This window comes from Microtus pennsylvanicus, chromosome 2 (genome assembly GCF_037038515.1).
Source record: "Microtus pennsylvanicus isolate mMicPen1 chromosome 2, mMicPen1.hap1, whole genome shotgun sequence".
NCBI classification, from domain to species: domain Eukaryota; kingdom Metazoa; phylum Chordata; class Mammalia; order Rodentia; family Cricetidae; genus Microtus; species Microtus pennsylvanicus.
In genome coordinates this window covers 121,639,116-121,654,089 of record NC_134580.1, presented here as the reverse complement: position 1 = coordinate 121,654,089, position 14,974 = coordinate 121,639,116, and the positions used below count along the sequence as shown (strand labels likewise).

The window sequence follows — 14,974 nt, the reverse complement described above, 5'->3', positions numbered from 1 at the left end:
GACACTGAGAAGAAGAAGGGTAAGGTCAAAGGAGTGATCAACAAGACATGGAGAAGAAATAGGAGGTGCAAGATGAAAGACAGGTAATGCCACATAGGAGAATATAGATTAATTGAAATGGGTTAATTTAAGTTGTAAGAGCTAGTTAGTAATAAGCCTGAGCTATCAGCTAAGTATTTATAATTAATATTGAGTCTCCATGTTGGTTATATGGGAACTGGTTGGCATGAAAGAAAAGTTGGCCTACAACCTACAGTTTATTCTGCCTGCATGGGGTAAAGGTGGAGAAGAACTTGTGGGAGTGGCCAACCAACTGGTCCAACTTGAGACCAACACACAAGAGGAAGCCCATGCCTGACACTGTCTGGAGGACCAGGAGCTAGAAGTGGGATAGCTCAGAGACCTAGGATAGAACCAAACACAACAGACAAAAAAAAAAGTCAGTGAAATGATTCTTGATGATACTCTGCTATACTTCTAGACCAGATCCTACCATAATCATCATCAGGGAAGCTTCATCCAGTAACTTATGGGAATAGATGTAAAAAAAACGCATAGTCAAACATTAGGTAGCTTCGGGAATCCTGTGAAAAGGGGGGAGGAAGAATTGTAGGATTAATAGAAATGGGTTAAATTAATATGTAAGCATTAGCCAATCAGAAGCTAGAGCAAATGGACCAAGCAGTGATTTAATTAATACAGTTTCTGTGTGATTATACTGGGGCTAAGCAGCCAGAAACCAACAAGTGGGCTCCTTACTACACTCCACCAAGAAAATATTACAATTTGTATTATAAGCACAAAATATTACAGGAGTGGCCAGCATGGCCAGCACATAGCCCGTGACTTAGCAATGACTTAGAAATCCAAATCTTACATGTGCTCCAGTTCCTTCTGTGAATCTTCCAGGGAAATACCCAGCAGCACACAGATGCCCCGTCCAATGGCACTTATCTGCTCTCCTCCAACTACCAGGAACCAAAAGGGAGAAAAGAGGAAATCAGGCATCATGACACGATTTCAGTCACACTATAGCCATTCTTTTTTTTTAAAATATTTATTTATTTATTATGTATACACTATTCTGTGTGTATGCCTTCAGGCCAGAAGAGGGCACCAGACCCCATTACAGATGGTTGTGAGCCACCATGTGGTTGCCGGGAATTGAACTCAGGACCTTTGGAAGAACAGGCACTGCTCTTAACCACTGAGCCATCTCTCCAGCCCACTATAGCCATTCTTAACATCACACATCCTTCTTACAAGTTCTTCAGTTAAAGTGAGTGAGTACATGAGCCAATAACTCCTATCCACTCTGGTTTCTTATCTGGAACGAATGAGAGCTGGGAGGTGAATAATCGATCATTAGGAAGGATTTTAGCGCCGGATCTTTTTTTAATAATTTATTTATTTTTATTGATTTGCTTTGGTGTTTTGCCTGCATGAATCTCTGTGTGAGGGTGTTATATCTTGGAATTACAAGTTGTTAGCTGCCATGTGGGTGCTGGGAATTGAACCCAGGTCCTCCAGAAGAGCTGTCAGTGCTCTTAACCGCTGAGCCATGTCTCCAGCCCTAGCACCGGATCTTATCTGCAACTTTGGATACAATGCCTAGGACATTCCACAGTCTCCATATATGCATCTGAGAAGCAGAGCAGTGATTCCCTCCCCTGAGAGACTCCAGCTCAGCAAGACTAAGTCTCTGAAAGGAGATCCCGGCTTTTCTTGTAAATCAGCAACTCTAGTAACTCAAACCACAGATGGTACCGAATGGGAAATGTCCATGGCCTAAAAACAAACATGTTTTCCAGCTTACTGCAAAGGCAAATTTATTATCCATAAACACCATGACTTATATGCTAAGCATCACTCCAGAAACTGCTGTCATCTCCCAGCGTGTGACCAATGTGGCATTCTAAGCCAAGGACCGCTAAATCTTTTTGAATCGTGCACTTTGTCCATAAAAAAGAAAAGAAAAACAAAACAAAACTCTAAGAACATCATGCTAATATCTGTGTATGTATTTATAGCTAAGTGTACTCCCTACTACCTTTAGCCAATATCTCAAATGTTGGCACAGTATTTAGACTAGCATTCATCATTATGATGGTGAAATAATAGCCATATTTTAAGTGGCAACCTTGATAATTTTCTCCATTTTGCCCAATCTCATTATATGACTGTGGTTTTGTTTTGTTTTGTTTTCATTTTGTACTGACCTAATGTTCCAGTCAGGAATAGAAGAATGAACTCTGCCGTGTGTGTGTGTGTGTGTGTGTGTGTGTGTGTGTTGCTTCTGCAATAAAATCTGCAAATATCCCTAACAAGGGAGCACAGACTAAACCCCACCTTCCTTAACTCTGACTTATAATCACATATGTTCACATATCCAAAGGCAAATGTCACAAGATAAAAAAAAAACATTGGCAACAATAGGTTTCTGAATGTGCAAACACCAAAACTTAATGCAAAACCAAACATCTAATTTGTCTAAAGTGTTCCTCGCTGTGCTCATTCAGGCTACACTATCATCATGCCCCTTTAATGCAGCCTTGGGTCTGAACACACAGCATGCACACATGCCACACAACAGCACTACCTGACTTGAGACTATCACATGTACCAGCTGTACTGGTTTTGGAGTACTCACCCAGTTCTATGGTCTCACAGAAACATCATGGTTTATAGAAAAGAACGACTTCTAATATTTCCTACTATTATTTTTCAGCAATGAGTTTCAAAGTAATGAGGCATGCAAGCCTAGGGAACAGCTTAACAAAGTGGGACTCCACTTAGTTTGGACTTTGCACACACTCCTCTCTGAGCAATGCACCTAGCAACCTGTTAGCACCAGCCTAGGATCCCACCTGCACAGACTGCATGTATACCAGCTTTACTTTTTAACTGGAGGGATGAACTTATATCATTACAATTGATTGATTTTTTTTATATTTATTTATGTGACACAGCACAAGTTGTCAGAGGACAATTTGTAGGAGTTGGTTCTCTCTTCGGGTCCTCAGACTTGGTGGCAAACGTTTTTAATTACATAGGCCCTGTATAATTGCTTCAAACAATGGAAACATACTGCTTGATAATGCTCCGCTACTACTCAAGATAAACTGGAAAACATCTGGAAACCACTCTAGACAACCGACTGTTACTCAGGCCATCACTAACTCTTATCCCGAACTGTCTCATTAGCTTAAGCTTAGGTGTGATAAAAGGGCTCCCCAGGGAAATTCTAAGAGTGTTAGACGCGTCATGCAAGTACCAGTCCAGGGTCTTGCACATGCTAGACCAGCACACCCCCAGATCTTGGTTTTACAGGACAGGGTTTCACTCTGTTGCTCAGTCTGGCCTTCAACTCACTAGGAAGCCCATGCTGGACTCAAACTAGAGACTCCTACCTCTGTCCCTAGAGTGCTGGGATGTACATGTGCCACCATCTACAACCAAAAATACATTTTCCAGCAAGATGGAGGGCTTGAGGGACCAAAGTTCAAAATTTAAATATGTTGATGATGACCACATAAAGTAGACAGATTCTCCCCTAAAGAGCAAAAGAATCCTTTATCAATGAATTTTCGTAGTTTTCATGTCCTTGAAGAGTTACTGAAATGTTATTAAAGTTCCATAAACTCTGGTCTTATTCTACTCCTATTAATCCAGGACGACTTCCAAACTCGAAGGTAATGAGGAAGCTTGCAAAAAGTGGACTCCAGGGTCTACACATGTGGTTGAGGTCCTTGGGGGGAGGGGTCTTGGGTGTGGATTACACTTTGTATTCTCAAGACGTGTATTTGTTATAAAATAACTTGAAGAAAAATATATCTCTATTACTTGATCTGAAACTTGGGGGGGGGCGGAGATTATTTGGTCTCTCTCGCTCTCTCTTTCTTTCTTTTTTTTTTGACAAATCTTTGAACTCCTAGGCTTAATATCCTCCTGCCTCAGCCTCCAAAGTGGCTGTGACTACACGTGCTTACCATGACATCTAACCTAAAAATATAATTCTGCATATAATCCCAGCACTCGGGAGGCAGAGGTAGGCGGATCTCTGTGAGTTCGAGACCAGCCTGGTCTACAGAGCTAGTTCCAGGACAGGCTCCAAAGCCACAGAGAAACCCTGTCTCGAAAAACCAAAAAAACCAAAAAAAAAAAAAAAAAAAAAAACAACTCTAGATTGGTAAAGGTTCAGTGGGTGAAGGCACTTGCTGCCGAGGCTGATGCCCTGAGTTGAATTCCAAGGACCTACATGGTAGTGACAACTCTAAATTGTCCTTTGGCCCAGACACCGAAGTCCAGTTACACACAGAAACACACACTAAATAAATAAATGTATTTTTTTTTAATTTAAAATACTAAAAGTATAGCACCTGTCGTTTCAATTTTTTTTAATACTTTTCAAATACCTACAGTAGGTATAATAACCATCTGGATCCTGGTTGCTTCAAAATTCTACCACATTCAACCCATTAGTTAGTGGGGGAAAAAGAAACATGTCATCGTGAATTCTGTGGTCCTGACCTGTGGTTGAAGGAAGGGTTCAGAGGCCCGACATCCAGACGCAATGAACGCTCTGCACCTAGTTGGGATGCCTTCACGTATTTGCACACAATTGCCAGAGCTCAAACAATGAGCAATCCCTCATCTGTGCATTTTATCATGAACCAAGTATCATTAAAATATATATGTAAAAAGAGGGTGCTAAAATACAGCATGCCAGACAGGGAAGTGGGAAATGGGGAGTCCGCTCTAGAAATGCTCCCTGTGTGTTGTTTGTGCAACAGTGCATTCAAGAACGGGCCCTGGGGATGCTCGCAGGTTCTGCCACCTTGTCTGTGCGACACACACACAAACACACACAAAGATGATGATGATTATAATGATGATGATGACGATGATGAGGGTTTATGCTGCACCCAAAGCACGGAGCTTGAGCCCGTAAGCGGCCAAGCACGTGCCGGGTTTTCTCGGCCACGGCGCTGCCCGGAGCTGCCGGGCAACTCGGGGCTGCGGGAACCCTCACACGGAACAGCGGGTCGCGGGGGTCAGAGGCTGCTCCTCCCGGGCCCGGCCCCGCCCGACTGACCTGTGACGCTAGCCCGGGTGACGCGCTGCACCACGGCCTTCATGGCGGCGGCTGTGGCTACTCGGACAGGCCGTGTGGTCAGACCTTGCGACTCCACCGGCAGTTCCTCGGCCGGCGCCCTCTGTCGGTAACACCCGGAAGCGCTCCGGGAGGACCCATTCCCCTGAGCTGCGGCCCGCCCACGTCGGCCACACCTACCCACCAATTGGCCCCGCCCATGTCAATCTCGCTCACCTGCCACCTATCCATAACCTCGCCCCTCCGTGGTAGGCCCCGCCCCATCCACAGCTGAGCTCCATGCTAAACCCTTGGCGTAGTCACGAACTGCCAGCCCGGACACCACGATGCCCAGACACACTTTAATTTCTGCTCTAGTTTCTTTCTCCCTCAACTTTGCCCTAAATCCTTTTCCTCCGATCTCACTTTTCCTCAAACTCTCCACTAGTTCTCCAGCCTCAGCAAAAAGCCTGTTGCTATAGAAAAGCATCTGCTGCTAAAGTAATCATATAATTATAAAACTATTATTTTATCTTAGACACATCACTATGGTAAATAGGTATATTAGTCTAGAATTCTAATTCCTCCCTAATACGAATCTAATACTTAGCCCCATCATAGGGTTGTTAGGAAATTTGAATGAAATAGACCGTAAGGGAGTTTAGAAGGTTACAGTGAACTGTAGATATTACTCTAGCAAGTTTTCATTACTAAAAAAAATATCTTTGTAGCCTAGTGGTAGAACACGTGTTAATTATAAAAAACAATAAAGAGAAGGAAGGAAGGGAGGGAGGGGAGGGGAGAGAGCATCCCAGCTACTTGGGATGACACAGAAGAGTGTTTTAGTCCATGAATTAAAGACCACCAGTGTGAACAATATAATGACACTCTTCATAGAGATAGAAATGGGGATATCTGAAAAGGTTCACCTGTTTCAGGATGCCTTCACTTTGAAGGCCTCTATTAGAATTGATAGATTCAGAAAAGCATTTGATAAAAAGCAAGGAGCTGTTATTTGGCCAAAAGACACCATGGGATGGTGGCCCCGTGTCTGTGATGCAAGCATTCTGGAGGCAGAAGTTCAAGGCCAGCCTGGGGTACAGAGAGAGACTTTGTATTGTTGTCAGGTACCATTAGAGAAGACTACTCAGACATGGCTTTAAGCCAATAGAAAGTCTTTATTCAATGGCCGGCAACTACACTGGGTGTTCAGGATCCCAATGCAGCGCTGATCCTTTGTCAGGGCAACATTTGTGGATTTTTTTGGTTTTTGTTTGTTTAATTCTTACAAGCATTGGCATTTTGCCCACATGTATGTCTGTGTTAGGGTGTCAGGTCCCATGGAACAGGAGTTGCAGACAGTTGTAAGCCACCGTATGGGTGCTGGGAATTGAACCTGGGTCCTCTGGAAGAGCAGCAAGTACTCTTAGCTGCTGAGCCATCTCTCTAGCCCCATCAGTAAAAATTTCAAAACTAAAATTTCAGGGCCAATGCAATGGTTCAGCAGGTGCCTGATGACCATGAGTATGAACCCTGGAACCACAGTGGAAGGAGACAAACAACTCCTACAAACTGTCCTCTGACCTCCATGAACACATCACAGCACGCATATACATGCACACGCGTGTGCGCGCATACACACACAGACACATGCCATTCACAAATAAATAAATGTAATTTTAAAAATACAATGGTCTATATCATCTTTCAGCCATGGAAACAGAAGACCACCTCTCGAATTATGTGTTCAGTTCCCTCAAGAATTCATCAGTTGCACAGTAATGCTTATATTTTATAAAATCAAATTAATACATTCTTTCCACAAGCACAAAATGAAAATCAAGGCATCTGTCAAACACGGAGCCCGGTCCTTGTTTTCCGAATTCAGCAGTTGATCACGATTGGGGCCCAGGCCCACCAGTCCATGACTTCAGATGGTCCGTGATCCTCTGAGTGACTGAGACAAAACTGTTTGGATACTTTACAGATGTCTGCACATGAGGCTCGTCAAAGGACTCACTTATTTCCCTGTCAAACTCAGAGTCTTCGCATGTAGCAAGAGGTGCTTCATCCCTCCAGCCATCCTTCTGTTCTTCTCCATAACCTTAAAAAAAAACAAACCTGAATTATTAACTTAGACATCAGTCATTAAAGTCGTGGACATAAAATAGGGCATGATTCTGCCACCAGATGTCTATTGCCATTATCTTTCTTTTGGAAAGAAAAATCAGAGACAGAAAAGGGCATACATGACGACCATGATACGTGTGAACTTTCAAACCACTAACAACCATCATGACCAAGTAGAATTTCCAGTTTTTACACAATGGCTTTATTGAGATGTACCTAACATATCATACAAATTCCTTTTAGAAAGCACTATTCAGTGATTTTTAGTCTATTCAGTCTGAGCAGCCCAGCACCACAACTGATTTAGAGTATTTTCAGGCACTAAGAGTCACCTTCCATCCTCTCTAACACCCCAGTCCCTAGCGCTTACACCAACTGACTTTCGTGTTCCTTCCATTTCCAGCACGTATTAGAAGGTTCGGGAGTTCCTTTTCCACCCAATAACTGGGTTGATTTTAATACTTCTTGGTTGTTGTTAAGACCTGAACGGGCTTGCTCGCCGTACGCGACAGGGTCTCAAGGAAACGAGCAGCATTCGAGCCTCTGGGAGCCACCAGGCACTACACAGGTGAATTCACATATTCCAAGTGAACATAGGGACAGTGTTAATCAGTAAGACAGATCCAGTTGGCAATCCTTAATAGTTCCTGGAGGAGTCTTTCTCTCTGCACATTCCATCACCGTAAATTACCTAAGTACCCGCTAGCAGCAGTTTTGCACTACCCCAGGGTTCAAGCAGGGAAGGTCGCTTCGGTGACTTCCAGGGCGACGAGCCGGAAGCGGAGGCTGCGAGGCCGATCTCGCCGGGCGGAGGAACCCTACCTGGCTCCTTCTGTCTCCGTGTAAGGAAAATCGCCGAACCCAGCACCAACCAGGCGCCAAATGCGTAGACCATAGACATCCGCCGGTACCAAAAGATGGCCTGTTCGGGACGCATGGCTCCACAAAGTGAGCCGCCGAGTTCGCGGAAAGGGCGGCCTTCCAATCAGTATGTCGCAGCAGCCACCAATAGGTGGCCAGCCCTAGGCTACTTCCTGCTCCGACCGCGATGCATTTAGGGACTAGTAGTCCACAGTTAATTCAGGCTCGTTCTGAAGTTATCTAGGGGACCACAGTTTAGTGTCTCAGCTGCCTGCTGGCGACTACACCGTATACTATGTGATGGGAGAAGATGGCGTCTTGAAACTTTCTCTCTTGTAATGCATGACCTCCATGTATCAGACGGTATTTAAAATAGTTGACTTCATTTCCTTTAAGATTTTGGAAGACACTGTGTCCGCAACTCGCTTTTCTCCTACATACCTATCTAGAACCCCATGTCTAGTTCTTTGGAGCTCCCTTGGTCCTGTCCCAGTTACAACCTATCACCCACCACTCCGGCTTATCACCCTATTGGTTTTCATCCTCCTTCATACAAAAGTGTACACGTCTCAAAAAAGAAAAGCCTTCGAGTCCATCAACTGCTTTTCTTATTCAAACACTTTGTCCGCCTGCCCGTAGACCCGTAGACTGAATAACCGGAGCGGGCTGGTGCACCTGCGTTAACCATTTCCGACCTAACTCGAACTTGACTTCTAAAGCAATTGACACCTTTGACCCTACCACCCTTCCCTGGTGGCTTCAGAAACATTTTCCCTTTTACATTTATGTTTACTCTGTGGAAATATATACTTATAACATTTAACTCAAAGAAGATTGTGTCTTTAAAGCTAAAATTATAAACCTAGAAGCAAGCCAAAAGAAAAATCTTTGCCATCCTGGAATGGGCGAAGATTTCTTGGGATACAAAAAGCATGAACCACAAAATGAAAGCTGATTAATTGGACCTAAAAGTCGTCGCTGGGAAAAATGAAAACAAGCCACTGAATAAAAAAATTTAAGGTCAGAGGCTGACATAGGTTTCTTCCTTAATCACTCTCCACCTAATTCTGCGACAGGGTCACCAGTAAGCCCAGGGCGCCTCTTGTCTCTACTCCCAAGTAATGGAATCACGGGAGCTCAGCTGTGCCTGCCTTTTCATGTGGGCGCTGGGGGTCAGAACGCAGGTCCTCCTGTTTGCGCAGGAGGCACTTACTTTACAGAGCCAGCTCCCCAGCCCAGCCAAGCAGTTCTTACTGATGAGAGCAGAAAATGTTATATTGGCTTTACAAGGCTGGCATACCCCCCCCTTTTTTTTTTCAAACTTATTTTTCTTTTCAAAAGAGTATATGTGTGTGAGAGTGTGCGCCACATACACACGGGTGCACATGGAGACCAGAGAAGGACATCAGATCCCCTGGAGCTGGAGTTACAGGTGGTTATGAGTTATTAATATGGGGTGCTACGATCTCAACTCAGGTCTTCTGGAAGAAGAGCAAGCTTTCTTGATCACTAAGCTATCTCTCCAGCCCCTAAGACTGAACACACAGCCATCTATTCTGCTCTACTCCACTCCTAACTTCAAGAGAAAAGCCATGTCCCAAGAGACCTGTGCACAGTGTTTATACATATTTTATTCACAGCAACAAAAGTAGAAACCACTCAAATATCTGAGAAAAAATAAAGAAGTTACATACCACTTGGCAAGATGTATCAATCTTAGATGAATTAGGGTAAATGAAAGACAGACATAAAACCTAAAATCAAACTGATAAATAGAGGGAGAATGTCTATAGCCAACACATAGATTTCATCTAGTGAGATTGATTGAATTGTATACTTAACTGGGTAACGTTATTGTATGTAAATTATATCTCAATGCAGCTGTAAAAAGTAAAATAACTATTATTTCCACTTGCCTACTTTCTAGGGTAACAAGTCTGTCCAGGGGCTCTGCTGCATACAGATCCCTAGACTGTCAGCTTGCTGAGCACCTCTAGTGTACATCACACAAGTTCCTGAAAATGGACTGTAGTAATACGGGTGGTGGGACTGCGTCCCCAACACCCCAGCCGCCTGCTCGGCTAGCTTATGCCTGAAATAACAACACACAAACTGTATTCATTTAAACACTGCTTGGCCCTGTAGCTTTAGCCCTTACTTGCTAATTCTGATATACCGATCAACCCATCTCTAATAATCTGTGAGCACCGGTCTTACCAGGAAGATTCTAGGTCGGAGCTTCATCGCGTGTGTCTGCCCGGGAGCGGGGCATGGCGTCTCTCTGAGGCATCTGCACCCGAGAGGAGAGCTGTGGAGTCTGAGCTCACTTCCTCTTCCTCCCAGCGTTTTGTTCTGTTTACTCCACCTACCTATCTTCTGACCAATGAGGACCAAGCAGTTTCTTTTTATTTAACCAATGGCCTTCCTGAACTTATGACTGCTACACCTGAGAAACCAACTTTCTCTTCCTGTCCCTTAACGAAGGCAATGATTGTATTGACCCCCTCCTCTGATATCTCATCCATCAACTCTCAACACTTTTCTCTCCCATCCTTCCTGCCAATCAAGTCCTAGCTTTTCAACCTCAACTGACCATTTCAGTTCCTGCCTGAGGTAAGTCAGAGGCCTGCTTTGGTTTCAAACACAGCTCAGGGTCTTCATGACCTAGGCTCAGTGCTATCCACTTAAGTGAGCATCTGCTCCTAGCCCTCCCTGGAACCCAAAAGTCTTCTTTGTCACCCTGTGGTGCTCTCATCTCACTTTATTAGAGAGAACACCTGCCCGAGCTGGAATTATCATGTGCTTTCTTCTGTCCATTTGTAACAGATAGGTCCAATAAGGAAATTTAGTTCTAACCCACTTGATTTTAAGTATTCTTCTATAAGATGTGTCTCAATTGAAAATTACATAAAAATAACCTCTGGGAAAGGAAATATTATATAAACTCTTTAAACTATAACTGTTACACAGTAAATACTTCTAAAGCATAGAGCAGACACGGAGTGCAAATCTGAACTCAAAAGGTGAAAAACTATTATCAGTTTGGTGGCCCAATATCCAATTCATAGTTTCTTTGCCTTTACTTAGGACTCACTTTCTTATTCCCTTTGGGGCTACTGAGATGGCTCAGTAGGTAAAGGCCCTAGTTGCCAAGACTGATGGCCTGAATTTTATTCCTGGGACCCACACGGTGGAAGGAGAGAACCACCTCCTGCACAATGTGCCCTAATCTCCATGGGCATGCATTATCTTCTTGCTCGCCTTCTCCCTCTCTCTCTCTCTCTATCTATCTCTCCCCCTCCCTCCCTCCCTCCCTCCCTCCCTCCCTCCCTCCCTCCCTCCCTCCCTCTGTTACACACACACACATATATCAATGTTAAAAATGAAAGTGACTTTAATCATTTGGAAAGTTTCCCTACAAGTGGCATGAGGAATGACTGACCCTAAACCCTGCAGAAATGAGGGGTCAACAGTACTACCTGGCTCCAACAGGAACAACAGTTACATCATCACAAATTTCTGTGATGGGCAGATGCTTCCTTTAGTTTTTACAATCAACTTCCACAGGGAAAAAAAATAGAATTATGGCTCATAGGTTAGAATATATATAAGTCTTGATAACATAAAAGTCAAGCTAACAAAACTGGAGGGTAGGGAGAAATTTCTTAATATCATCATAGAACAAAAGTAGGAGCTGAAAGACAGTGGCTAAAACCAAATGCATCTCCAACAAATCACATGGAAGAGAAGGTTGATTACTCCTGAAGAACTGCCCTGGGTTTAGAAAATGGAGGGAATTTATTTAATGTAAGTCCTCTAGGATAAAGATGTTTTGTTTTGACATGTGTATGACACATATATACATAAATGCATACACACATACACACATTTATGGATAAACTTTTAATTAAAAACAGTACTCATTCCAGGTGGTTTGTTTGGTGTCCAAGATAAATGTGTCATTACTCTGTTGAATCCTCTTAGGGCCATCAGCGAGCGATTCCAGAAGTCCACCTGGGCAGTTACCAACCAGGGAGGCACAGCCCTGCAAACCACAGAGACAAAGGTCTTGCTTCACACATTTCATACTATTCCCGGTTTAGATGATGAGGACATCAAGGTCAGAAAACAACCCTTGAGGAATACCCCCACCTCTCGTAACACACCCTCTCACTCTCTCACAGAATTATACACACCCTGTCTTTTTCTCTCTCTCTCTCTCTCTCTCTCTCTCTCTCTCTCTCTCTCTCTCTCTCTCTCTCTCTCTCTCTCTCTCACACACACACACACACACACACACACACACATGCAGAGATAAAATCTGCATCAGTATTATTTTGGCCAATGCTCTTCTCATCCAGATTTATTTCCTTTATGATCATCAAGGTTCACTTAAACAAGCAGCCAACAATACATAAACTCTGATTTTACAAAGACTCTAAAACATTAAAGTACAAACAGTGAGTAAACATCTACAATTAGCAGAACGTTTACGACCTTATATAATCTCATGTGTAGGAAAACAGGCAGAGAAGGAATACAAATAAATTATAACCTGAAGATATACATATAAAAATTCTTTGGGTTATTTATTAGAATCTTCCAAAAAGGAGAAAGGAATGTTGCTAAGGTGATATCAACAGTGTGAGGATGGTCTGACAGTCCTGTCTTCCACTTCTGGGCTGCGCTGTTAGTTTAAGAGGCACTGGACACAGCCAGCTTCTTCAAGTGATCCATGAACACCTGCAGGCTGACATCGTCCGTCAGGATGGGTGCTCCAGTCTCCTGCAATGCAACCACAAAGGCTTATTGACAAAGACCTCAACAGCCACTTGGGATTCCCAGCTTGGTGCCTTCTGCCTGAGAACATTCATAGGTGTCACCTTCGTTCCTCACTACCCTGTCCTCTGCCTGAGAACATTCATAGGTGTCACCTTCGTTCCTCACTACCCTGTCCTCTGCCTGAGAACATTCATAGGTGTCACCTTCGTTCCTCACTACCCTGTCCTCTGCCTGAGAACAATCATAGGTGTCACCTTCGTTCCTCACTACCCTGTCCTCTGCCTGAGAACAATCATAGGTGTCACCTTCGTTCCTCACTACCCTGTCCTCTGCCTAGCTAATTCCATTCACCAGAAGCATACTTTTCTCTAAACCCTTTCCCGAGATCTGGTCATTCCTGCCCGCTGCCGACAGTGTACGAGTATATGCCGGTCTACTTCATCTCTTCCCAGAGTCCTACAGATTCTCTCAGATCATCCAGGGCTCCACCAGTTGTGAGCCCTCCAGTGTGTACAGCATCCCGTCATGGAGCCCACCACTGCCAGCACCACACTATCTCTAACGTGCTCTGCTATAACAGAAAGGTGTCACAGGCACGAGAATGGGTGACACTACCAAGAGATGGTGCTTGTGGTTTAATTAATTCTCTAGAGGAAAAGACTGGGTAGCAAGAACAGTTTGCACCAAGATCTCAAACTTGTAAAGAAATAACATATGTACATCATGAAATATTTAGTTTCTATTACCTAGGAATAGTGGTTTTGGGTAATTTCTTTCTTTCTTTCCTAAAATTCAGTAATCCTGAGCAAAAATCTATGATGATAGAGGTAGGACAATTCCAAGTACATTATAGAGCCACAGTCACAGAAACAGATGAGTTACATTGCATTATCTAAGCAATGCCTTTATTAATGTCATTGCAAAGAAAATTACTAGAGACACAGAACATAACTTATGATAAAAAGGACCAACACACTAAGAAAACGTAATAATCCTAAATATGTACACACCAAACAGAGGAGTAAGGCATGTGAGGAAAACCTAACAAAAGTGAAGAAGAGTCACAGGTACACCAGAGCTGGGCTGGACAATTCATTCACAAACTGGGAGAACACAAGCAAGGATATACAAGAACTCAGGAAAGCCACCAACTGTAACAGGATCGAATTAACACTGATTGGTAGATCATTCCGCCGAACAGCTAGCTACACAATACTCTTTCTTTTCAAGTGACCATGGAATGTAAACCAAGACAGATTATGTCCCAGATCATAAAACAAACTTCAACAAATATAAGAACTGAAATCATACCAAGTATGTTCCTAACCAAATGGAATCTACAGAGAAATCAGTAACAAGAAGCGAGGAAAACTCAGCATAGTTGGAAACAAGCAACAGACACCGAAACCTGGGAGACAGCCATGGCAGTGTGGACAGGGAACACTAATGAGAAGAGAGTACAGCTTTTTTATTTTTTATTTTATTTATAATGACAATTTTTATTTATTTATTTTAATTTCTTATTTATTGTACATGTAGAGGTGTTTTACCTGCATGCATGTCTGTGCGCCATGTGCATGCAGTGCCCTTGGTGGACAGAAGAGGACACTGGATCCCACAAGACTGGAATTAAGGATGGTTGTGACCCACCGTATGGGTGCTGGGAACCAAAGTGGGTTCTCCTGAAGAGCAGTCAGTGCTCCTCACCACACTGAGCCATCTCTCCAGGCCCACACGTCAACAATTTGAACTCTATCAGCAGAGTAAAAGAAATCTAAAGCAAACAGAAGGAAGTAACAGCAAACACAACAGAAGTCAGTTAGGCTGAAAACAAAGAGATAGCTGAAAAAAGTCAGTGAAATAAAGCCAAAGTTACATTTGAGTTTTAATGACTACACCTTAGAGATCCATGAAACAAAAATGCCCCTGATCTGCAAGCCCCTTACCCAAAGACAGATACAGACAGTTCCTGAAATGCTGGAGGTTGTGGTTTTCACTCCCCTAACAAGTTTGTTTGAGCCATCCGCACTAACGTTCTTGATCACACATGGGTGAGAGGTTCACAGGCAGAAAGTACGCTTGCCCCTGACTGGTTGTAGGCTGGAAGTA

General features: G+C 43.5%; 3 protein-coding genes across 3 annotated transcripts in view; all 3 read right to left on the bottom strand.

Moving 5' to 3' along the window:
• The window catches only part of Dtd1 (D-aminoacyl-tRNA deacylase 1), a 158,736-nt gene extending 153,154 nt beyond the window's left edge, over nucleotides 1-5,582 (bottom strand). The window contains exons 1-3 of the mRNA XM_075962804.1: nucleotides 5,353-5,582; nucleotides 5,096-5,289; nucleotides 878-968 (exon numbers count right to left, since the gene is read on the bottom strand). Of these exons, the coding sequence (XP_075818919.1) occupies nucleotides 878-968; nucleotides 5,096-5,289; nucleotides 5,353-5,582 (515 nt within the window). The remainder of the gene's footprint in view (nucleotides 1-877; nucleotides 969-5,095; nucleotides 5,290-5,352) is intronic.
• A 1,166-nt stretch (nucleotides 5,583-6,748) lies between these two features.
• Nucleotides 6,749-8,243, bottom strand: Smim26 (small integral membrane protein 26). The gene is made up of 2 exons (XM_075962358.1): nucleotides 8,045-8,243; nucleotides 6,749-7,196 (listed from the first exon to the last, which is right to left on the bottom strand). The coding sequence occupies exons 1-2, from the start codon at nucleotides 8,157-8,159 to the stop codon at nucleotides 6,988-6,990; spliced, it is 324 nt and encodes a 107-aa protein (XP_075818473.1). The 5' UTR covers nucleotides 8,160-8,243; the 3' UTR covers nucleotides 6,749-6,987.
• Nucleotides 8,244-11,967: 3,724 nt separating this feature from the next.
• Sec23b (SEC23 homolog B, COPII component) overlaps nucleotides 11,968-14,974 on the bottom strand; it is a 36,517-nt gene continuing 33,510 nt past the window's right edge. The window contains exon 20 of the mRNA XM_075962357.1: nucleotides 11,968-12,868. Within this exon, the coding sequence (XP_075818472.1) occupies nucleotides 12,779-12,868 (90 nt within the window). The 3' untranslated portion in view covers nucleotides 11,968-12,778. The remainder of the gene's footprint in view (nucleotides 12,869-14,974) is intronic.

Bases quoted from the DNA above. Each gene is read 5' to 3' on its own strand.
- Smim26 (XM_075962358.1), bottom strand. From the start codon at position 8,159: ATGCGTCCCGAACAGGCCATCTTTTGGTACCGGCGGATGTCTATGGTC. The intron at 7,197-8,044 runs GTAGGGTTCCTC...TTTTTTTTTAAG, and splicing joins ACGGAGACAGAAGGAGCCAG to GTTATGGAGAAGAACAGAAG.